Source organism: Coturnix japonica, chromosome 4 (assembly GCF_001577835.2).
Source record: "Coturnix japonica isolate 7356 chromosome 4, Coturnix japonica 2.1, whole genome shotgun sequence".
Taxonomy (NCBI): Eukaryota; Metazoa; Chordata; class Aves; order Galliformes; family Phasianidae; genus Coturnix; species Coturnix japonica.
Genome location: NC_029519.1, coordinates 62504282 through 62528372, shown reverse-complemented (window position 1 = coordinate 62528372; position 24091 = coordinate 62504282). Strand labels below are relative to the sequence as shown.

Sequence of the window (24091 nt, the reverse complement as noted above, 5' to 3'; positions counted from 1 at the left end):
CATTCAAGGCATAAAGCATGGCTGGATTCCCTCCAGCACCACGCTAGGCAGCCTGCCTATCTTTCTCGCATCCCAGTGGTTTTGAAACTATGGTCTTGAATGGCCTCAAGTTGCGCCAGAGTAAGTTTAGGTTGGATATTAGGGAGAACTTCTTTACAGAAAGGGTAGTTAAGTACTGGAATAGGCTCCCCAGGGAGGTGGTTGAATTGCCATCCCTGGTTGTGTTTAAGAGCCGTTTGGATGTGGTGCTCAGGGATATGATTTAGTGGAGGGTTTTAGAGTTAGGGTACTGGTTAGGCTGCGACTGGACTTGATGATCTTCAAGGTCTTTTCCAACCTGGGTAATTCTATGATTCTATGAAGAATCAACTTGCAGAGCTAGCAGGTACGCAGACTGCACTGAAATTTGTGGAGCTCAGCAGTGCTGAAAAACAATATGCAAGGATTCCTTTTAAAACAAATAGCAGAATTCTTGTTCTTTCACACTGTGTGCAATTGACTGACAAAACAAGAAGCTCAGAAAGCAAACTTCTAGTGAAGCATAAAAATTACAGATACAATAATGGAGATTTAGCAAGTGTGCTAAGTCATGCAATAAGTCACTTGAGGATGATACTCTGGCCCTAACAAAGTTGGACTTTTCCTTTCTAGATTCTGCTGACTTATCCCAGACAGCGATTTGCTCTTCTACATTCAGTAGCAGCTGTTTTGCCTTTAACGACAGATGAAATCTGTTATTTCCCACTACTCCTCACAGTTTCAAATGTTGATTCACATGATCTTATTGGAAATTGAACATTGAGCAATAATCTCACTTCTTGCAGCTACACGGAAACACTGTTAGACTGGAAATGGTGAGCACTGCCCTGAGGGTGACACCTATGATTTACTCGGTGTGAATTTACAACACAGGAATTAGCATGAATTCCAGTCATCCACTTACACCCACCTTACACTTGAGGTATTCCAGGAACAAAATCTCACAGATTTAAATCACCTACAACTAGAATCCTCCAGCCAGTACAAAAGAACACTGGCTGACTTGTGCCACTGTCTGTAGGTATCTTCTAGTAAAAAAGGAAAAGGTGAGAAATGCAGAAGTGGAAACAAAAGTCTGGGCCATACTGCTTCATATTTACAACTGACAAGCCTCAGTGGAAAAAGTAGCAAACACGCATTTTCCTTTCTCCCTCCCAATTTCCTGGAGGAAAATGTTCCTCTACATCTTTTTATCACGTGTCCAGAGGAGTCAGGGTCCATAGTCAACACAAGTGATGCACACAGCACATACCTCATGATAAGAACTAAGCATGAATAATTCCTGGGACAGAACACATGTGTCCACGCGAGGGCAGCAGGGAGTAAAGGGGAACTACAAAGCTAATCTGTCATTCAACAAGCAAGACAAAGGGCAAATAGTATGGTCCAAACGAAATATATTTGCTTACTCTCACAGAAACAATTAGCAAAAACAGGTTCTTAGGGTCAGCTTCTGCTGAGCAACGTCCTGTGGCCTCAGTGATGTGCCCTCACTGCTTCAGAAGTTATGTGAGCACCTTTGAAATTGGGCCCCCTAGCTGTGAAGTATGGGTTAGTATGGCTGGGCCCTGGAACGAAGACTCCACATTAGTCTCATACTTACTAGCACAACCTCGTGCCACACGCAATGATCTTTCAGAATTGTCTAAATAGACTGAAGGATGTAACTGTTCCTTTTTACTCAGCACTTTCAGCCTGCGTCCATACTCCCCTATATCTGACACGTTTATAAACCAAAACGGATTCAGCAGAGGTTCGGCACGGGCTGGAGCACGTGCTCTGTGAGGGGTGCGTGAGGTAACTGGGCTCATTCAGCCTAGAGAAAAGACTGTGTTGGAGTAACCTAACTGCAGCCTCCAGCACCTACAAAGAGGTTACTGAGAGGACAGAGACAAGCTCTTCACAGTAGTGTATAGCACAGGGTACGACACATTAAACTAAAACAGTGGACGGAACAAAAATTCTTTACCAAAAGGACTGCAAAACATCGGAGAAAGAGGCTGTCAAATGCTATCTTTGAAGGCTTTCAACACTCATTTTGAATAAAAGCAAGGATTTCCATGGTCATATGAGACAAGTGCTCGGCATTTCCTTTTGCCCTTGCAGAGGATGATTTTGCCTTCTCCTGCAGCCAGTGACTGAGCCCTCCCACCAATAGAAGCCAATTGTGTTGTTCTGGTTTTGTTTGTTTCCAGTACTGCTGTAAGTTTGGTCTACATGTGATTTTGAGGAAGCATTCTTGGCACATGGGCCCAGAAGCACAAAGTGAAAAGATGGCGACACAGGTTCTGCAGTGCTGTGTTATGGACATCCGTGGTGAACTCTGATCACTCTGATCAGGGTAATTCTAAAAAAGAGGGGAAAAAAAAGACTATCCAGGCTCCCTTAGAGCAGAGAGGTATCTATCCAGTGCTCTCAGTAATGCAAAAGGAAATCTAGATCCTAAGAAAGACACTGGAATAGAAATAAATTTATGAACATCCACAAAGGGAATTACATGAAACAGAACTCAGTACTCACAATCACTGGCTTCTCAAATTCAGTATTTTTTTAAAGCACAGTTCAAAAAATAAAGACGTTGTTATCTTGACACATGAGCAGGTGGAATTTTGTATGTGTGGTATTACTCTGAACTCAGAGAGTTTGCAGGATAGTTTCTTTGTTTTTGTGCAGACTTTTCTAGTTACAGAGAAACATTCCAATAGAAATAATGCCAGTGCTGTACAAATGCAGCCCTGGGAAATCAAGAGAAAGCTATAATCTTTATTAAGTACTCAAATATTCATCAGAGAGTCAGATGTGGAGATTCTAGCTGAACATGCAACTGAATAAGCAAAATCAAAAGCATCAGTAACTGCAAGTGTGCAAGTGCTGAAGCAACGTCCATATAATTACACTTCCAGATATAAATATTCTCATATTATCCTTACCAGGTTAATCAGTCTTCTCATTGCATGTTCATGTGAGCAAATGCATTCACAAGGATCAAATCCACCTTCCGCCATGGTTCTCTGGATAAACCTGAACTCTTCTGTGAACACCTAAGAACAATAAAAATAAAAGTACAATGAACTCTTTTTCAACTGACCTTATTTTATAGAGACTCCCACATCAAATTTCAGCTCATTTAATACCAGGGTGAAAAAGCAAAACAAAGCTGGGTAATCCTATTATTCCTTTGGCAGCATGAATAGAGAAGTCTGGTATGTGCAGTTGCATTTTGATGTTGCTGAGAGCTGTGCCTCACGCAGGCTTCCTCAGAGATCAAAATAACTTTTTTTGCAAGATTTTTTATATATCTCCCCTGGGTTTTCCCACACACCGCTATGAAATGCATACTGACAAACAAGAACTACAAAGACTAAGTCCTGGTTTCTCATCTGCACAATGACACTCTCAAGTGTACAAATATCATTTGAAAAGTCAGGGGGATTTTTTCCTCTCAGCCCCCCCCGACAAAGCGTTGGCATTCTCCCTTGGGATCAACACAGAGTAAAATAATTCTAAATTTCAAATCCTGTAACTTCTTTGCTAGAGGGAGAAATCATTCTTACTGTACAACGAAAGCAAGCAGTAGGGGTGCAAAAGTGGATATACTTGGAAATGCTTTAGAAACGGAGCTATACATGCTAATTTTAGATCAAAGAAGTAGGTCATTCTGTTAGCAATATAGAAAAAAAAGTTCAAAAGATGCAGTAATGGACACGGTGGGGAAGCCATTCTAAAAACCACCAGAAGTGGTTTTTATTCACTTTATTCACCTGCTAAAACCACTTCTACCTCAGACATGTCAGCAACAGTACAAGTATACCATTACTGTCCGCCAGCAGTTTTATCAGTAATTTAATTGATGCTCAAAACGTGTGGCTGAGTGGAAGGCAATTTTAACCCTGTGGTCAAATCAGAGATTGTTTTCTCTCTGATCAGGACTCTTACGATGCACTAGATCAGCTCTGCAACGTGTGCTTGCAGCCAGAAGGCCAACTGTATCCTGGGTTGTGACCAGCAGACCGAGGGGGGTGATCCTGCCCCTCTGCTCTGATTTTGTGAGACCCCACCTGAGTCCTGCATCCAGTTCTGGCACCCCCAACACCAGAAGGATGCTGAGCTTTTGGAATATGTTCAGAAGAGGGCTACAAAGATGACTAGAAAGCTGGAGCACCCCCACTATGGGGACAGGCTGAGAGAGCTGGGGCTCCTCAGCCTGGAGAAGGGACCCAGGAGACCTTTTAGCAGCTTTGTTTTTCCTGAAGGGGGCCTACAGGAAAGCCAGAGAGGTGGATTTCCCATCTCTTGATGCATTCAGATGTGCTTCAGCCAAATTCAGGTCCAAGTACAAAATCAAGCAGGTTCAAATATAACATCCTGCATTACGCAGGAGAGATGATCTAACGATTCTTTTTGAGAGTTAGCAACTACAAAGCAACTATAATTACATCCCTGATATTATCTCAGAACCATTGGAGCTGCATGGCAATGCAGAAGAAAGCTGTAAACCACCCAGGCTCCCTGGGCAGGCTACTCTGGCTGAAGTGACATAATTTCTCAAACTATTCTGGCACGAGTAACAGGTAAAAGCACTGATTGTTAAATAGCACAAAATGTTTTTTCTGGACACAGTGCTGACATCTAAAATAAAGTGCCTGAACCACGGAAGTTGCAAAACAATATTTAATTCCCACTTGGAAGAATTTAGGAGTCAGTAACACACAGTAATGGCACAAGAATTAAGAGAGCAGGGGTGTTAATCTGTGTACAACGAGGAGATATCAAAACATCAAACAATGAATCTTCACCAAGCTAACATTCTGTGCAGAGTATAAACTGAGAAAGATTAGACAATAAGTGGGGAAAAGAAATCTGTCATGTAACATCACAAATTTAAGTAGAAGTGTGCTAGAAGTAATTTACCCCAAGGCACCTGAGCTATACATGACAAATTACCTTAATGAGCTAAAATAAAGCAGAACACATGTCACCAAGTAAAATGCCTTCCAAGCTTTCCAACACAACCTCCCTTATGAGCTTTCTCACCTTCAAATGACACTTAAAGGAATCATTCTTTGTCTTTCTCTCCTCCAAGCCCAGCACAAACTCTTAGTGGCAAAGGAATGAGAGTAGGCCATCCACTGTGAGAAAAACAATATTATTCCTCTGATGAAGAACTAGAGGAAACAGATTTTATACGTAGCCGTCCAGATATAAAGAAACACTCCGCACTACATGATGATTTTCACTTCGATGCTCCTGACTACATTCCACATTAAAACCTTACTGGCTCTATAACTGTCTTATTTGTAATAAACTTTGAATGCACAAAGCACTAGGCATCAACTAAGCTCCATAATTAGATCTAAGTTTATTAATGTTTTGTGACCCTGCATGGGGTTTGGTAATAAGAGACTTTTTCACCTCTCCAGGAGCAGGATTCCTTGGCTCTGCAGTGAGCACTCAGGCCGTCCCCTCATACCGAAGCCCTGTTCCAGAATTGCACTGTGCTTCCTGCCTCCAGTACTTGCAATTGTCCCATCCCACGTCAGCAGCTACCTCGTTCTGCCCAGCTCTGACCATTCTGCTGTGAGTCACACTGCCTCTCCACCTTGTGCAAATACAGCTCTTTTACATACAGTGGATCACATAAAGTAAAATAAACCCTTTTTTATTTTATGTTTTCCTGTAGGTTGTAACCTTGATTTTCTTGGAATTTAAGGCTACAATGCCAACCACAGGCAAGCACTCTGACCAGGAGGGTTACTTTTACCCTTCTTAAAATGATTTTATTTTACTTTCACTACATTATTGTTTACACAGTGTTTAATTCTGGGTTTACAAACATTTGGAAGATTTGTTTGGTAAACACAGCAAAGCTCTCACTGATAACAACTGAGAAGATACATAATATGGCCCCTAGACTAAGCAACCAGACAGAAAGCACACCAAAAAGGAGAGAATTGGTCAATGCAGATAAATATGAAGTACCGTGAAGGAATCAATACAACCTTCAGTGTAAAGAGGCCCACAAAGGCAATCATAAGCAGAAACTGTAGGCAATGAAGCCATAATGAAAACTATTCCTACGCAATGTTTTAAATCATGAGAGTCTTCTCAGCTGTATAATTATTGCAAATCGTTTTTCTCCTACCATCTTTCCCAACCCATGCCCTACAGCAGCGTGTTGTATTTTACACATCCTAATATATAAAAAAAAAACAATCTTTATAGATACAATCTAATTGTTGTGGGTTGTTTGTTCTTTTTTAGGTTGTTTTTTTTTTTTGTACCTGGAGACTCCTGTAATGACTACACATTACTTCCCAATTCAGCAACACGTCTCCTGAGCAAATGGCGTGCAGCTGGTGAGCTCCGGGAGACAGAAGTTATACTCTATCTCTCTCCATCCTCACCATTGCAAAACAAAATTCCTTTTTAGCATGATGGCCAACAAGACATTCTGTCCATTCTTCATGTGGATGCTCTCCAATGTGATTCCGATCCTATGCTGATTAATGAGATCATCAAGGTACAGGTGTTGGTGAACCGTTTCTTGGTAAAAAGGAGTGTACAAAAACATCATCCCAGTATTTGAAGGAGCACTCGCTATACACAACACATACCCAGAGCTGCTGCAGATTTGTCACAGATCAAACCTGGCATCTTCATAGCAAAGCTTTATGCTCGTTAACTCTCATCTTTCCTGGATTCAAGTACTCTTAAAATCACTCACATGATACAAAAGAATGAATGAAGATTTCCTCTGCCAAGAACTATTTTTGCTGTGCTGCTAAATTGAAGGCTAGAAGTCATTGGGAGCAAAATACCTCCATGCAACAGACAAGTAACAGAATCTTTCTGCTTTACTTTAAAGAGAAACAGAATTCCCTCTATTCAGCTCCCTGTTGCTGCTTTACAGACAACTGCAACAATTCAAAGCACAATTGTCAAATACTTCCACCAAGAGAGACAGTTAATTTTGCTGCTGGGTTCGGTTTTAGCCAAGTATAGCAGAAGAAACGAAAATATGTACAAAAACTGAAGCAAAAATTCAGAAGAAAGCACATGACACGCTGAGGCTCTGCAGGCACTCTGGAAAATGATGAAGGGCTAAAATGAGCAAAAGTCGCACACAAAGCCAGAACAATTCATTCACTGAAAGATAAAATAGCCATTTTTTTCTCACTGTCATAGGCAGAAACCCTCACTCCCATTCTTTTCCACGTTCTCCTGAAGGATCTGTGTTTCCACAGGAAGAAGATTTGCCTTCTCACGTGCACCTAAGCCATCTTGGTATCCATGATCCCTACAGCCTCTTCTGTGTTCTGTAGTTAATTTCTTCACAGCACATTTCTGATCACTGCTTTTCTAGGGCTCTTCCTTCTGCTGGCCACTCTGTCCCCTGGGTACCATAAGCACACAGGAGCATCCAGTTGTCTCATTGCCAGGCATGCCAAGATGCAGTAGTTCAGCCTCTTGTACAAGTGGTTACTCCAAAACCTGTTTCTAACCCTGCCTCTCCTAGGGTCTGGGCTCACACAGCCCTGCCTGCTTACACAAAGCCCAGTCCAACATCAGCTGGGTGTACAGCCAAGTAATACAGAAAGGTAACTCCAGCAGGGCAATGCTGAAATATTGCTTAGTAGCGGCCAGCCAACAGAGAAGCCTACACATTCAAGTCCAGCAAATACAAGATAAACTCTTCTCTGTGTTTGTTAAATAGTGCTTTTTCCTGTTGATTGCCATCTTCTTCAATATTTGTACATGCACATCCACCCTCCCAAAGACTCTACGTTCTCTGTTAGCCTTCTGATGAACTCACTTATCTGTTCTTTAACTTCCTATTATTCTGGTTGTACAGCTTCCGTGTAAGAAAGGGCAGGGAATTTTATCTACTGATTTCTGCATCAAGTTTCTCTTCAATCTGAATTAGAGTACAGAGCAGAAAAACAACAGACGTGGGTCTGGGGGGGTTTCTTTCTTAAATGAACAAACTGAAGATAAGGACATGGCTGATTCACACAACTTTGTGGAATTTCTAGCTTCTCTATTACTACCACCAGAAATACAGCACATTTCCTATCACCAGGGCAATATAAGGGAGGGACAAAGCAGAAATGATAACCGAGCTATTAAAAAAGCAAAGGAAGCAAATAGCTAAACACAGGATAAAGCAAGGACAGCGTAAGAAAACAAAAGCATTTGTATTAGAGTAGGTAAGAAACATCAGAGAAAGAGCTAGAGACATGGATAGAAAACAAGAACACACGCATTGCTTTAAAATAAACCAATGCAATTCTGCCTCAAATCAGTGGCTGGATATTCCTCACGCAGCAGAGAGGACATTCCACTAATAAACCAGAATGAATTGGTCTGCACCCCTTAACCAGCAGCATTAAACTGCTGGGGTTATAGGACCAGCAGCAACGAGCCTGAGGACTCCCAAGGAGATTTCCTCTATGAAGTGACTTCCGTAGTTCACACAAGGCTAAAAATAGGCTCTGTAAAAAGGAATCTGTATACAAATTGATACTAATTAAAACATTCCAGTGATCTGTTCTCCTCCATCACTATAATTTAAGTAGTTCAAGTAAATATTCCCTCACAGAATTCAAGTCTGAAGCACTGCAATTCTCCATTTGGCTATTTTAACAATGGTTAATATTATGGTTTTTAGACTTTTATAAAGCCCTTTCATTAACAGCACAAGGAAAGCTCTGTCCCATTGTCTCTTCAACACTCACGACTCCACCCTACTTTTACTGAAGCAAATACTGGCACTGCCACTGACTTTGGTGGGCCAGGATCTAGTGGCCCTGGAAGGTCATGGATCCCTAGAGAGCTACTGACGATCTTTTTCTATCAGGTCTACTCCTGGGCATCAAACTGAGTTTTGAGGACAAAAGAGAACCAGCTGGCTGCCCGGGCACAGCAGCAGAACAGCAGGCTGTCAGTGTGGGGGCTGCCACTGTGACGTGTGGCTTCAATTACAGCTTTCCCAACTAATTGTGCCAGAACAGATCATCCATTTAGCTCCTCTAGTGAAAGGAGCTGCAACGATTTTGTCAGCCAATACAATACCCAGAGAGGGTTCCTAGACACAGCAACACACTTCAGAAGCAATTCTCTTCAGTCTCTTTCCTTTCAGTTCCAGGGGGTAGGGCGAATGAAGCTGATTTTGTACTTGAAAGCATCAGCATGTCTCCCTGGACTTCCAGCCGTAGCCTAATGAGTTGGAAAATATATTTCTGTGCTGCACATTTTCTCAGGATAATTAACGAGATCCAAGATGAACTTTTCAACGCAGACTAAGCCAAGCCAGTTCCTCTCCTCATTGAAAAGAATGGTGCACACAGCTGGTGCTGGTCTGGTTGGTTCCAACAGAGACATCGAGACCAGCAGGAGCCCCACAAGAGAGCGGCTCACTCAAACACACCCTGCCCCAGGCGTACCAGTGGGTAACTTTCCTACTGTCTCACAAATGATTTGGCATTTCAGTAAATTAGGAAGTAATTTTCCAATGCATCCATCTGGCGCTTCTTACAAATGCTAATTTACTATAAAACAACTTGTTAAAAGCAGGAGCAAACCCAAAGAAACTAAGAAATGCCAGCCCAGCTACTGAAGGATGATACAGTGATGTTCTCAGATCAGAGAGAGGGCCACTGAGCAGGCACAGACTCAGAACTGAGGAGAGAATGCTAAGCATCCTAATGATGGGGAGGTTCAGGTTGGATATCAGGAAAAGGCTTCAGCCATGGGGAGGCTGGGCACTGGAACAGGCTCCCCAGGTCAGTGGTCATGGCTCCAGACTGCTGGACCTCGAAAAGCATTCAGACAGCGTGTCAGATATAGGGGATGCATTCTGTGTGGAGACAGGAGTTGCACTCCTTATGGGTCCCTTTCAACTTGAGATATTCTATGATTCTATAATGGTTTTCCAATGGCCTCACAGGACTGCTGCGGCACTGGTGCATCCCTCATCCCCACGGGTCCACCACTGTGCAACAATCATGTAGGGAGCATTTTTAGGCCACCTGTGATGTGTTCACTGGGACTTGCTCTGAGTAGGTCAGAAAAATAGCTGTTCTGGTGACAGTCAGCAGCACTGGCACTAACAACAGCAAAGAACACAAGAATTTAAATGCTTGTGATATGAACAAAGCCCTCTCCCAGGCAAACATCACGATTCTTTTCTCACTGAGGTACATGCAAAGCTCACGCTGCTTCGAGGACAGCAGCATCTCACACAAAGCTGGCAGCAAGCTTCCTGCTTATGGCCGTGACACAGGGCTGACCAAGGCTAACAGCGTGCCCAGGTGCCTCGGCTCAGTGCAGAATAGTACACTAGGAAACTGCAGAAGATGGCATAGATGCTGCATTCGGTTTAATTAAAGCTATTCAGCGTCAAGCACAAGGCTCAGAGACAAAGAACTCACACATTCAAACCCCACCGCTGCAGTACTGGTCCCCACTGTCCTTTTCATTGCGAGTCTCTATTATTCGGAGAGAGAGAGATTTCAGACCTCAGAGCTATCAGGCTGTGGTCAGTGAGCAGAACCAACTCCCCCCCAAGGAAACTAAACAAGACGCATCAAGATTTAAAAAGCTATTTACTTATTCCTTTGCAGGTGGCCTCACATTTCTTCTGGGTAAAACACTTGAAAAGGAGCTAATTATGCACATCCAGTCATGGACCAAAAAAGCAGTCCAGCTATTTTAGAATTCATTTACTAATATTTGATGCAGAACGTTATTGCCAAGCTCCAGCTGTCAGCATTCGGTCATCCTTTTGTTAAAGTGGTGACATTTTTCTGAAAGAAGTTTTTTGCAACACGAGAGCTAATTAAGAGACGATGTCAGTGGCATAAAACACTGCCCAAGAATAACACTGTTCAGGCTAAGTGAAAGTCTCAGCTTCACTTCAGTATTTATTTCTAAAGTAGAAACTGTGACAATGGTCCAGGACAAAGAACTTATTTCTATTACACTGAATGACTGAAGGAAATGTAATCACTGCTAATGCAAAAGGGTGAGCAATCCTCTAAAATTACAAAGCTATTACATTCAACCAGTTCACAGAGCAAATCAGGAGTCCTATCCCGTGGTCTTCTGTAAGCTTAAGAGCTCCTGTTGGGATTTTTTCCTCAAGTGGTAACTGGAAGATCCGGCTCCAAGGCAACTGTGCTTACTTGCCTGCTTTTGGTTCACTTCTCCAGCACTGCAGACTATCCACAGCTTCTGCTGACATTCCTTGTTCCTCAGTCTCCTAAATTCAGCACTGGGGCTGCACGGGTGCCAAACCCACAGCCGCACAGAGAGCACTGCTGCCCTGTGCCATGGGAGGCAGACTGGCAGCTGGCACTGCTGCACACAGGCAGGCCCCATCTAAACACACAGCCACGCATGGAAGGACGCTGGCATTCCAGTGAGCAGACTTCTGCCGGGAAGCAAGAATGGGTATATGGAACATATTCCTCTAACAAACTATGTAACCTATTCATAAAACATCCCTGCTCTTGTGCCAGTGTTTATCAATCAAGATTCTGATTAATGTATACAAATATTCCCGAGCAACTTAGGAGCTCAGCGTGGATGCAAATGTACAACTCCTTCAACTGGCTCGAGGTGCCAGTTCCTGAGCACTGTGTTACACTGTGGTGTAACAAAGCCATCATGCAGCAGCTGAGCTGTGGCAGCTGCTCCCACACAGGCTCTGCGCCCGTGGGACCTGGAAGCTGATGGGACTTTGCTGAGACTGTCAAAGAGAAAAGATGAGCTGAGACTCCATTCAGAACCGCCACGGGCACCCAGACAGCCACTGCAGCTCGGATGGCCTGAGATAACTCATGCGTTTGACGTAACTCTTTTTGGATGCTCAGTAATGGAGAATTTTTTAGACACGTCATCTCTTTGCAAAAATAAAGACTAAAAAATTCTCTCATCCACTCCTCTACAAAAATGTAATAAAAACAAATAAAAATGACAGTATTTCCTCTGTACTGAGGCAGAAAATGCAGCCCTAAAGCATAAGAGATTATGTTTCTTGAGTCTTGCTTCTTAAGAGTGTAATTATTTGATTATAAGATGCAGTACTAACTCCTCAGAACTGTAGAAATGCACTATTCCTTAATATCACTCCTATCCCACACCAACACAAAAATTATACTGAAATTCTCTGGAATATTTTCATTATGTTTTTTTCTCCAGGGATGACATATGTTTCTAATAACTTGCCACTGAGAAAACAGATTTAGCAGGGCAGCAGCATGCTGAGAAAGATAGCAGGATTTTCAATTTTCAGATGAAAGCAGCTCTATTCCCTGGCAGCCCTACCGCCCAACCCCTCTAGGCCAAATCAAGTTTTATCTGAAGCCAGCGGATGCCTGTCTGTGCCTTGCACAGAAGTTGAATCAGGTTTTCTACATACCTGAAGCAAACAGTTTGAGCTCATAAAACAGAGCCTTTTGACGAGCACTTATACCAGAGGGAATCTGTAACAATGAACAGGATTTCTGGGGTTGGTTATTTACATACGTTTAGCTAATGCAAGATCCAAGTTTTAATCCCAAACAATACCCATTTGGCAGACTCACTGCCCAGTCTACATCATCAAAAGGAAAGTGCTATGCAGATGATACACGCCTACCATGCAACTACAAGGAACAGATTTTAAAACCTGTTCATTTGCATAAAGAAAATCCACGGCACTATTGATGAGATTGCAATTAGTTGCTCTGAAAAGCATATCACAGAATCACAGAATTGTAGGGGTTGGAAGGGACCTCTAGAGATCACCGAGTCCAACCCCCTGCCAAAGCAGGTTCCCTACACCAGGTCACACAGGTGGGCATCCAAGCGGGACTTGAATATCTTGAATATATCGATGAACAAAAGAAGACCAAAAGCTTGTTACCATGGGTCTGCATTTGACAGCAGTTTGACAAATAAAACACTGCAATTGCTTCTCTCTTATTAATGGCTGGGGCTACATTTTTGTACAGCTTTTCTGTTTCTTTTGATAAAATTGTTTCTTCCCTGGGAGAGCTCAGTGTTTGGATGTGACATTTGTCTATCAGCTTTGTAAAGTAAGAATTAAACTATATTTGGCTCTAGAAAGCCATGAGTTTTAATGCATGCAGAGCTGCTGAGGAGTCAGAATTAATTGTAATGAGGAAAACTTTTCTCAAGTGTAACTCTATCTGTTCCCACCCAAATGGGCCTAATTTGTTCCATTATCTCTAAAAATACCAGCTAGACACTTTAACTAAAGCCTCCAAAGTGTGTTCGTTCAATTAACAACCATGCAAATGTACAACCACTTCCTGGGCATCTTCGGATCTCTCATAAATAGCTGAATCGATCACTGTGAGGGAGCTTCTTCCTGCCCGTGTCAGTGCCCCAAGATAGGTGCTGGGATGCAAAGAGGGCCATGAGCATCCACTGTACTGTCTTCATGTATTAATAAATCAAGTTTAGGAAGTTAGAACAGAAAGAGTGCTTAACATCAGGAGTGGCAGTGTAGAAGAGTATGCAAAGCAGGCTCACGGGCTCTCTAATTTGCTTCCTAAGCAGAATATGGGCAGATGACATCAATATGTCTATGCATAAGTGCATCTGCCAAAATATTTCTACATCTGTTGTGAAAAGAAACCTGATAAATGTTCAAAACACGCAGCATGAGGATCTCATCCTTGGTGTTATCGGAGCACCACACACCTCCATTCATACACACAAAGAATAGAAAGATTTTGCTACTTCCGCAGCACTGGCCTCAATTTCTGCAAACACTCTGCTATGATGAACTCAGCTGAGACAAAAACTGGCCTTTAAGAGTGGATGTCAAATACCTAAAATATCTAGGGGGATAATTCTGAAACATAAAACAGGCTTTGTTTTATTATGCATCTGCTATGCAAAAAAACATTCACACATCACTAATTCTGAAGTCTAAATATATGAAAGCAGAGAACGAGAGGTTAATAACGAAACAAGAAGTCAGTTCGAAACCAACTTTCTCTAAGCCCAAATATTAACGTTTGGAAGCAGACTGGATGGTTACAGAGGAATTAAAACTATACTGTGTTTTTAAATTATTTTCTGTAGATGACTCGTCTAACAACAAGTATTATTTTTTCTTAACTTCTTTTAGAAGGAAGGAAGAACATGGACTGCAGACTGCAGCACAAATGACTTCGTCATGCACTTGGGATTTAACAGACCTAACGCATGACTTCAGTAACACTCTGCAAAAGTGCCACAACAACATACAAAATCCCCTAGAACCATTTTCATAATATTTATTTTTGTAGCCAGCTAAGCTAAAACATGATCCAACCAAGACAACACAAAGGCTCCTGCTACAACCTCAGTTTGGAAATGGACCCTTTTTGCTTATGGCCCTGAGCAGGTCAGGGTCTTTTCTGCTTGTCAGACACACACATGGCGCAGCAGTCTGTGAGAGAGCAACAGCACATCCAGCCAGCCATCACACTAGTATTGTGCCTTATGCAGAATGATCTCAACCCAGTTAAAATACAGAACTCTGTGCTATGCTGGGGTTAGGCAAGAAAAGCAAATCTCTCATCTTACACAGAGGGGCAACAGAGCCAAACAGAGCTGAGATTCGCCTACCACAGTGACATGAGAAGGAATCATGCTCTGGACTGAAGTGACTGCTGCGCTGCCAACCGTCACAGCCACTATTTTCTGCCAGCTGCTTCTATTGTTTTGAGCTGCACTGCCAATGGCAGGGTCACTTCTTAACAAAAATCACTAACAACAATAGTTGAACTTCTTTCATCTGGACAGGTCACAAGGATATGAAGAACGAGATGGAACTATCAGGGACATCATTGTCTGTTGCTACAGACAGGAAGAAATCAGCTGAAAAATAAAATGAGACTAGCGATTTTCTTTCTGATGTCTGTTTTTGGAAGTAACAGAAGTAAGCAGAGGTCAGCAGCTCCGCAAGGGCTGAGCATGAAAGACTTCTTACAAGCGACCCAGTGAGGCTCATTGCAGATAGGCAACTTGCCCAATGGGCACGTTAACATTAACATAATACGTTACTGTTGGATGTCCTTATGCTTAAAAACCACAATGAGTTTTCATGACTTCTCAAGACAAGGATGTTTACCAGAACGTAATGCAAACACTCCCTGCACGGCTGAGCCTACAGTCTAAAGGCAGCCCTGACTGCGGGCCAGCAGAACAGGTGTTCGCCGATCCTGGGGCAGGTCACACGCCGAGGCCCGAGCTCCGGGAGGGCAGGGGCTGAGCTGGGCAGGACAGCGGGCAGCGCTGGGACGGACAGGGAGAAACTGGCACGGCGTTGCCAAGGCCAGCAATGCTCTGCCCGCAGCAACCCGCTACCGACCGGCCCCGGGGGCACATGTGGGAGAGCTCAGCCCGGAGCCCTGCCCGTAGGAAGCGAACGGCAGCGTGACGCTGTCATTTGTGGGCTCGGTTCTACAGTCCGCCGGCCGCTATCTCCCTCAGCCCGCTTTTCGGCGAGGGAAGCGCGTACGCCGTCGGCGTGTCACCGCCAGCTCCTCCACAGGGAGACAAACAGAGCCGTAGGCTGAAGGATCGTCCCGACATCCCCCAAAAAGCCACAAGCGCGATTTCCCGCTGACAGCCCCAGTATCCGCAAACAGCCGATGGAACCCATCAGCCGCGCAGCACAACGCCGCCAAGGGCGAGCGCTGCCCGTTCGTCGGGCCGGCACCCAGCGATGCGAACCGTCCCGGACCCCGCCAGCCTCGGGGTTACCGGGATACTGGGGTTACCGGGGTTCCCGGGTCCGGCCGGGCCGCGGCTCAGGCCGCTCGGCGCCCGCAGGACGGAGGGACGGCCGTGGAGCGGGCTGTCCGCGGAGACCCGCCCCGCCGTGCCCGGCCGCGGCCCTCCCGCAACCCCCGCGGCCGCGGCGCCCCCCGCTCACCGTGCTCCGGCCGCCGTCGCGGGGCTGCGGAGGGACAGAGGGACAGAGGGACAGAGGGACAGAGGGCCGCGGGGCGCTGCGCGGACGGGGCGGGCGGACTCGCTGAGGCGGCCCCGCGGCTCGGCCCCGCAGCTTGGGGCCGGCTCACACGTCAGCCGCCACGAGACCCGGATCTGCCGGCTCCCGGCGGCGGCGGACGAGCCGGGGCGGTGCCGAGAGGCTCCCGGCTCCCGCCCCCCGCATCGTACCGCCCCCCATACAGTACCGTACCGCCCCCCGTACCGTACCGTACCGTACCGCCCCCCATACCGTACCGTGCTGTACCGTACCGTACCGTACCGTACCGTACCGTACCGTACCGTACCGTACCGTACCGTACCGTGCCGCCCCTCAGCGCTCCGCCCGGCCCCGCCGCCCCCCGGCTGCTCGCGTGGTCGGAAGTGGCGCCGTTTGTGGAGCTTTTCGCCGCCCTAAGGAGGGGATTTGCAGCGCTGGTCGTCGCTCGGAGCTCGTTTGGATGCTCGTGACTCAGAAAGCTTCTCTGCAGCTGTTCCCTTGAAATAACGCCCTTAGAAGCTGTGAACGCAGAAAGGAAAACTTGAGGCGGTGGTTTCCAGCGTCAGCCAGTTGGGCACCCCCATCCAGCCGGAGAGCGGCGATGTGCTGCCATGCGAGGGGCAGGAGCAAGTCCTGCCTTGGGGACAGCGATACCATTCCGTAAAGCAGCGGGGATCCCATAGGGAAGGAGATCTTGTAATCCGGGCCATATTACTTATATTAGTACACCTGGGACTAGTCATTATTCTAGTACACAGAGCTGAGATCTGAAACCCCCAAACCAGACACCGCTTACCATATTAGTACTGGCTCAAACAAGAGGAATGGCAACTTGAAAGTAGTAGGAAGAAAGGTTCTTGTTGTCAAGCTGAGGCAGAAATATTCAACACTTCTATTTTCTTACCTGTGGGTAATGCTAAACTGTCTGTCTGCTAAATGGGTGGAAAACACTTAGGGGAAGTGGTAGAATTGGAAAAAGAGTCTCTTGAAATTGTCCATTGATTTGATAAGGTATGCATGCAGGCAGCATTCTGGGTGGGATGCAAATACTCACACTCCTCCCTACTCCATTTCCCCCCCTCTCACATGCAAAGTTGTACGTATCTGTATTATAGTTTTACATAACTGATCCCAGTAAAAAGCTGGCCTTTTTCAGTATTGCATTCTGCATTATTTGAACTGCCTTTTGGACAACAAAATCTGATCATCTTTCTTTGTTTAACATGTATGTTTCCATCGGCATTCTTGAAGAGGTGGGATCCTAATGAAGGATGGATTGTTGGAGAGTGATTTTCAGGTAGTGAAACATCAGAGTGTGAACTACCAAGGAAGAGGAGCAAGCAATAGGAGCTACGGCAAGTACAGACCAGGAGCAAGAGAAACAATGCATAAGGTTATTCTTTCAAATCAACAAGTACATGTATACTATATGTAAGTATCGTTCTGTCAGCATCCTTCAGTGCAACCCTCTGAATTTGGCCCTCCTGGTTCCCACGGGCAAATGAACAAGCCATAGCAGGCAGTGATTCTATCGCAGCTTCCCACTCCCAGGTTTCAGCCATCTGCTCTCCCTCACACTCAGAAATTTAGTGCACGACACAGCAATAAAATGAGATTCTGATATGGAGGCTGTGTACAGACTCACTCTGTGAAGTGTCCTTCCTGGCAGGAAAACTACAATGAAAACAGTGATGATTGAGGCTATTAGTAAGGACTTTTTGAAAAAAGGCATGAGGTGCATTCAAGATTGTCTATTAACAACAACAACATTGTAAATCCATTGATTTTGGAACAGTAGAAAGAATCATACTGCCACTGCCAAGCAAGAATACAAAGACATCTCTTAATGAAGGGCAGAAGATGGCAATGTTCCTTCCACCAATAACCCTGTACAACAGAGGAGGGCAGGAGCTGAACAAAACTCAGTATGTCATTCTCTAGATCCGTCAACTGAAAGTAGAATGGATTGAGTACTGTGTAAAGCCTCAGGCAGATGCCACATTCCAAATCATGGTGTTAGCTTTCAACTGTTTAACCCTAATAGGCAGTGGAAAAGCTGATAATGATGATGAAAAAGCTTATTCATGCTGATAAGCTAACTTGACAAATAGTGGATGAATTTGTTACAGATATCCAAAGCGTTACCTTTCCCATTGTGAAGCACTCCTGCTGATGTTCCTCTCATCTTTGCTGCCTGACTCATGCCACTAGGCATTGTATTTCTCCCATCCAGATACGCTGTGGAATGGAAATTCTTCAGCTGCAATTCATATAGGATCTGAAAAACGACCCAGAAAATTGGGCGAGTCCTCTTAACTTTTCTGTCTGCTGTCTCTTTTCCTTTAAGCACTCCTCGTAATGCTGTTCCCAGGAGGAATCTGCAAGAAATTCAACTGCAAATTTTGATATTGAAGAGCTACTTGGAAGTCATCCGTATCATGGCCTGAAAATGGCATCCGATAAGTGGAAAGAAAAAGACTATAAAGTAAATACCCTTGTGGTAGTATTAAGGTATGAGTTGCCTTTTGGCAGCAACATCTCTTTTTAGCAGTACTTTCAATTAGGGAGAGGCATCTAATTTTGGAAAAAGAAGACAAATGCTCAGAAAAGTTGCTCACAGACATTCCTAGCTGGGATGGCATCTCACAGCACACTGGAGAATTGCAAAGTACTCTAGGCAGCAAGCCTGCAAATTAGCTGGCACAAAGCTTGTATTGTGTGCTCAGGTTAATGTAAGAGAAATGTAGTCATTTGATCATAACTGAACCAGATTTATACCGCTAGATTTTCTTAATGCACAGATACAAGCTTAATGAACATCTTAGGTTATCCGACCATAACCTAAGCTGTCAGGGCTCACAGAGAAAATAGAGCTTGCTCAAAAGAAGGAATTCTGCTGAAGCTGTCAGAGCTTTTGTGCTCTTGGAGCATCAACTCACCAACACAGACCTTGAGATACCAGCCATCAGTCCGGGGGAATGATCGCAAATGATTGTTATAATGCTGCCAAATCGTAGCTGGCCGGTGATGTTTTCCAAGCCATGAAATGGAAGAATTAACTCTGATGGAGAGGTTAAGGATTATTTTATGTTTAACTACAATACTGACTAGTAGCTTACGGTAACTATGAAATGCAAGGAGATCATTTGGAATATTAACAGGATTAGGGTGAAAGAAAATATCTAAGAAGACTAATGTCTGAACCACTGAATTGTTAATGACAACACTGACTGGTAAAGGTATGTCATTTGAATTAGGCTGAAAATTGGATCTGTGGAATAAAAACAGTACATCCTCAGTAACCACACAAATTAATAAGACAAAGGCTGCTGAATTTCCTCGTGTTTGACTATTGTGCAATCTCTGGTAAGAACATACTTTGCAAATACTTTGGGAAATTCCCTCTAAAAATGCGGTCTAAGTGAACCAACACTAGTAAAACCTTAACAAATTGTTTTTCCTCTGGAGCAAAAACCATAACAGCAGCTGCACAATTGTGGTGGCTTTCTTGCAAAGAAAATGCAAAAAGCAGTGTGAACTGCCTCTCGAGTCATGGTAGTTCACAGCCATAAACTACCTGCAGCCATAAACTTACCAGCAGCTATCACTGCTGTGTTCATCTGCCACTTGGGAAAAGCACACACTATGTCATACGCTGTGTTCAGAGCCATTTCACCATTCCGTCTGAATCTGCCTCTGAATATGAGTCAGAGCCCTCAACTGTTACAGTTCTTGCAGACCTGAAATAAAAATGAATTCTTGTTCATTTTCCAAGTGAACATCTAATAGAAGACATGTCTGATACACAAACCGTGGGTGCATAGTTCAAGCCCATTGGTATAATGAATGGAAGTGCATAAGAAAATGTTAGAGAAGGAAATGAAAATAGGACCACAAAGGATGTTCTGAACACTTTATATATCTAATACGCATCAGGGAATCAGAGTTTTTCTGGTCAGGATTTGGAAATATAAGTACTTTTTAATTTCTAATTAAAATATTGTGTGATTATTCAGTATACAATTGAAATTGAAGAGTAACTGCTCTTTTTATTTTTTTTTTTAATGGCATTATTTACTAAGAGCAAAGAGAGGTAAAAAAGGGAAGACACTTCACATGTGACTGAGAATGTGCGTCGAAAGGCATAACTCATGTCAGTCAGAAAAAAGATGGCAGCATCTGTGTATGGCCTACACACAACTAAATCAAATTGTTGGAAGAGAATCTGATCTATTATCATGGTAAGTGATTCTCTATTTTCAGCAGTGCTTTCAACCGTGGTTTACATTTTAATGAGAATTGGAAAAAAAAAAAATATATATATATATATATATATATATTAGGAATAACACCTGTCTCAGCTTGCCAAGCTCCATGTGAACTTAGTGTGATGGTTTTAGCTTGTGCACATTTGCTGTCTGAGGATGTGGTAGGGTACAGCCGGATGGTTGCTGCAGTAAGTTATGTCAAACCTGTTGAAAAAGAGCTGTAAACCTTTGTAGTTTGGTATAAGAAAGAAAATTAGAATTCATATAGAGCTGATAAGAGTACCAGTTTGTGGGGGGAAAAAAGAAAGAATTCTGTAGTATTCAGTTCATGCTTCACACTGCAAATCTTGCAAAAAGCTGTTGAAATTAGGGGAAAATGTTTCCATGTTCAGAGTTTGAATTTACATTTCTAGTGCTGAAGTGGGTTTTTGTGGTTACCTTTGTGTTAAGCAGCTGAGGTTTAAATTGGACACAGATGTTGCCTCTAAAACCGGAGGTATTTATTGAGAAGGGTGGAAAGAATTTGAAGCTGGTGCCAGAAACAACTGAAGGAACAAGACTCTTAGTGGCACCCAGTGTCAGGGCAAGAGCAATGGGCACAAACTGAAGTGCATGAAATTCCAGTTGAACATAAGAAAACATTGCTTTACTTCATGGGGTTGAACACTGGAACTGGTTGCCCAGGAACGTTGTGGTATCTCTGTCCTTAGAGATAATTGGAAACCCAAGCAGACATGGTCCTGGTCAGTGCTTTAGCTGCTAGTTTTGAACACTTCTCTTGGATTGAGCTACATGACTCTGTGAGAGCACTTTCACTACAATTTCAATGGGAGTAAAATTATTTAGGATGAGTGAAATGAAAATAAAATACATCCTTTAAGACACTCAGAAGTGTATATACATGGAGACGCTATGTATTTACGCTATTTGGCGTTCATACATTTTATGTCTGGTGTACGAGTAGGGAAGGAACCAACAGCGTTAACACCACTGCATTCCTAGGGCTAGGATTTGGAAGCTGCAAAATCCTAAAAGACAATCATACAGCATGACCGAATTTCTACCAGCATGACTAACCTCTAATTGGGGAAAGAAAAATACAGTCTAGAATAGTGCCTTTTAAAAGGTGCCAATTTCCAATTTATCATGTGATCTTGTCGCACTGTGTCAGGCAGATGGGGAAGCTGTAACAGGAAATTTTATGCGATGGGTTATACCTCACAGAAACTGCTCTAATTGCTACCTCTCATTTGAGAAAAATGTTCAAGACAAGCTCCTCATACCCAAAATGAATCTTCTGCCAAAGCAAAGGAAAGCGTTACTACTGAAAACACAGGCACATAGAGCAGTAGGGATCTTCTAGATACTGTTCTGTGAAATATTACATGCTTGACAGACGTGCAAAGATGAGAAATTGCCTATTTCTGCTGCATTCAGAGGAACTGTACATTACTTGATACATGGAGTGTACGCTATTTGTGCCCTGATTGTTTAACTTGACTTTGTCCTCAGTTTCTTCCTTTAATAACTTGCCACATCCTCTGTGCTTGCTATCCACATGGCCAAACTGGAGGCAATTAAATCAGGAAATCAACAAAATCAGTTTGTATTTATTATCTTCTTCAATTGGTAGACATGATGATTCAGGTAAATTAGTATTCAACCATATTAAGATCTATTACAAAGTTGTCCTGGCTTCCAGGCTGCAGATAGTTTAGGATGGTATCAACAGGAATACAACTTGATGAATTACCCATCTGTCATGAATGAGCTCTATTGGGATGATCTCTGACAGACTCCACTAATTTGTGTATTTTTATTCTAGACAATTCCTAAAGACATTGACGGCTGTCTTAGATCACAGACATGAAGAGCAAGGTGTCCAGTCACATCCCTTCATCCCAAGCAGACGCAGTGGTGATGCAAAAGGACAGCTTGTAATAAACAGTCCCTGGATGAGTGTTGTCTGTCTCCTCAAAGGAAAAGGCAGGAAGCCAGACAGAAGTATCTTGCAGACCCAAATCTGGTCTTCGCGCAGTCAGCTGGACCACTTTGTGTGCAGTGTGCTATCCAGCAGATGGCTCATCTACACTTTCAGAAGTCATGTAATGACTATCGTTGTGTGATTAAGCTGTGGCTGCAGTTACTTTTACTATGAATGCTTTTATTTTTGAATTTATTCTGGATTCTCATATCCATTCCATTTATGCTTCACAATGAATGCTGCTCCAGTTCTAATTTTAAACTCATTTCTTCTAATGAGGCCCTCACTCCACCCCTAAGCAATCATTCCAAAATACCAGCACTGTTTTAATCTTCTCTCACTTTCTCACAGCACTGAGCTATTTCCTTGGCTACTACTGCACTGAAGAAGAAACTTCTAGTTTCATGGTCTCGTATGCTCCAGCCCTGATGACATTTAGGAAACTGAAGTTTTCTATGCATTGGTCTGAATCTGACTTCAGTCTCTGTAGTTACAATAGAAGGGATTGTTATCCAGTCACAAATCCTAAGGACTGGGAAGATGATGTCCCACTATCCAGCTGTCCAGCTGCCCTTTTAAGGAAGCTCTACGCCCTCTTTGTACCTACGAAAGGAGGAATGCTGAATTTCTATTAACTAAAGTTACACAGATTTGGTAATTTACTATGAATTATTACATTATTAGATAGTAATGCAAAATGCCTAAAACAGTGTAAACAGCTCAGTCTGAGCAGAATATGTTTGTGAGTGGAAAATAATATACTGGCAAAGGAGCATGGTAACTACATCTTTTTCATTATCTACCCAATCCTCTCTTTCCCTATAATGCTCTAATATAGTCTCTAATGCTCATGAGACTAATAATGATACATTGTGAAATCTAATTTTGTATTCCCAATTTGCTTCCATTTGGAAAGGAGTCTCAAAAAGATGGCTGCCTTCTTTTGTAACAGGAAGAAAGGAGTATAGCTTCACAACTTTTTCTTTGTAAGGAGTGCTTTTATTTCCCTCTGATCAATCTGTCAGTCTGCTGAGGCCAATTCCTTTCAAGGCAGATGCCCACTCATTGAGAATATTAAGAAACCTGGGACCTGCTGCAGAATTATGACAAGCCTCTTACAGCCCAATCTGCTTTTTTATTATCATTATTTTTATTTATCTTTATATTTTGAGCCTTTCATAAGCCCAAAGGAAGCAGCCCCTGTCCCCCGTGGTGTACGTACCATCACTTGAAAACCACTCCTCCACAAAGAAGCATAATAATATTAATAAGAAAATAATTTTGCTGACAGACTTAATAGGAGGCTGCTTATTTCCAGATTTTCCTACCCAAAATATCAGTTTCATATATAACATTGATTTGGAAGATATTGCCAGGCCCCCAAATTAATGAAAGGTCCAGGCCATAACATCAGTTTCTAATGAAAGTCCTTAACAAGCAAAGGAAAATAGACTGTTACTACTAAACTACTCAGAATCTCAGTGCAGGCACTATTGAATGGAAACTTTGCTAAATCTTCTTGTTGAAGTCATAGGTTGTAAAATCAACAGCTGAATTCATTTCTCATCTGACTTTGCATCATGCAATTTCAGACATCCTAAGTTAATTAGTACATGTACCGTGTTTCTAGTGTATAACCTGCTCTGTTCCACCCGGGAGAGGGCACTGTTCCTCCTGGCCACGGACCGCACGCGGACACCGACGAGAGGAACGGGAAAGTTGGGACGGCAGCCGAGAACTCGGCCAACTTGTACGACCGGTAGTTACTTTAACGATAACGCTAACCTGAGCAATGAGTTGAGTCAC

The 24091-nt window shown here is 43.4% G+C and overlaps 1 protein-coding gene and 1 long non-coding RNA gene across 6 annotated transcripts in view; one reads left to right on the top strand and one right to left on the bottom strand.

Annotated features, from left to right (window-relative positions):
- Nucleotides 1-16164, bottom strand: part of SMIM14 (small integral membrane protein 14) — a 33582-nt gene extending 17418 nt beyond the window's left edge. The window contains exons 1-2 of one of the 3 annotated variants that reach the window (XM_015862505.2): nucleotides 15977-16164; nucleotides 2970-3080 (exon numbers count right to left, since the gene is read on the bottom strand). In XM_015862505.2, the coding sequence (XP_015717991.1) occupies nucleotides 2970-3044 (75 nt within the window). In that variant the 5' untranslated portion in view covers nucleotides 3045-3080; nucleotides 15977-16164. Of the gene's footprint in view, nucleotides 1-2969; nucleotides 3081-5451; nucleotides 5475-7216; nucleotides 7429-15976 lie in introns of those variants that run through there. The other 2 variants (XM_015862504.2, XM_015862506.2) reach the window with 2 other exon arrangements.
- Nucleotides 16165-16347: 183 nt separating this feature from the next.
- LOC107313830 lies at nucleotides 16348-22546 on the top strand. 3 transcript variants are annotated; one of them, XR_001555204.2, is made up of 4 exons: nucleotides 16348-17464; nucleotides 18381-18544; nucleotides 20116-20274; nucleotides 22127-22546. It is a non-coding gene; the product is annotated as an uncharacterized LOC107313830 (long non-coding RNA). The 3 variants fall into 3 exon arrangements; XR_001555205.2 differs by having other exon boundaries at nucleotides 16348-17958; XR_004306947.1 differs by having other exon boundaries at nucleotides 16352-18544.
- Nucleotides 22547-24091: the final 1545 nt, after the last annotated feature.